Source organism: Myotis brandtii, unplaced genomic scaffold (assembly GCF_000412655.1).
Source record: "Myotis brandtii unplaced genomic scaffold, ASM41265v1 scaffold132, whole genome shotgun sequence".
Lineage (NCBI taxonomy): Eukaryota > Metazoa > Chordata > Mammalia > Chiroptera > Vespertilionidae > Myotis > Myotis brandtii.
The window spans coordinates 4,855,314-4,855,516 of record NW_005354673.1 but is presented as its reverse complement, the minus strand read 5'-3'; the positions used below and the strand labels follow the sequence as shown (position 1 = coordinate 4,855,516).

The 203-nt window shown below is 70.9% G+C and overlaps 1 protein-coding gene across 1 annotated transcript in view; it reads right to left on the bottom strand.

The window, feature by feature from the left end:
* Positions 1-203, bottom strand: part of IRF2BPL (interferon regulatory factor 2 binding protein-like) — a 2,943-nt gene that overhangs the window by 1,996 nt on the left and 744 nt on the right. Inside the window, exon 2 of the mRNA XM_014534733.1 lies at positions 9-199. Coding sequence (XP_014390219.1) covers positions 9-199 — 191 coding nt within the window. The remainder of the gene's footprint in view (positions 1-8; positions 200-203) is intronic.

Here is a 203-nt window from a genome sequence, read left to right as displayed (position 1 = left end):
GGGGGCACGGTAAGCTGTGGGCCTCCGCCACCCCCAGAGTTGGGCAACCCCGACACTAGCCCGCTGTGCGTCCCACGCCGAGACGCCACCGACGCCGATGAAGACGAGTTGGGGCTCTGGCGGTTCAGTTCCGGAGGTCCCTCTTCCGAGGCCGGCTTGGGGAAGCCGTTGGGGCCCCCCAGACCATTGGGCAGCCGCGCGGC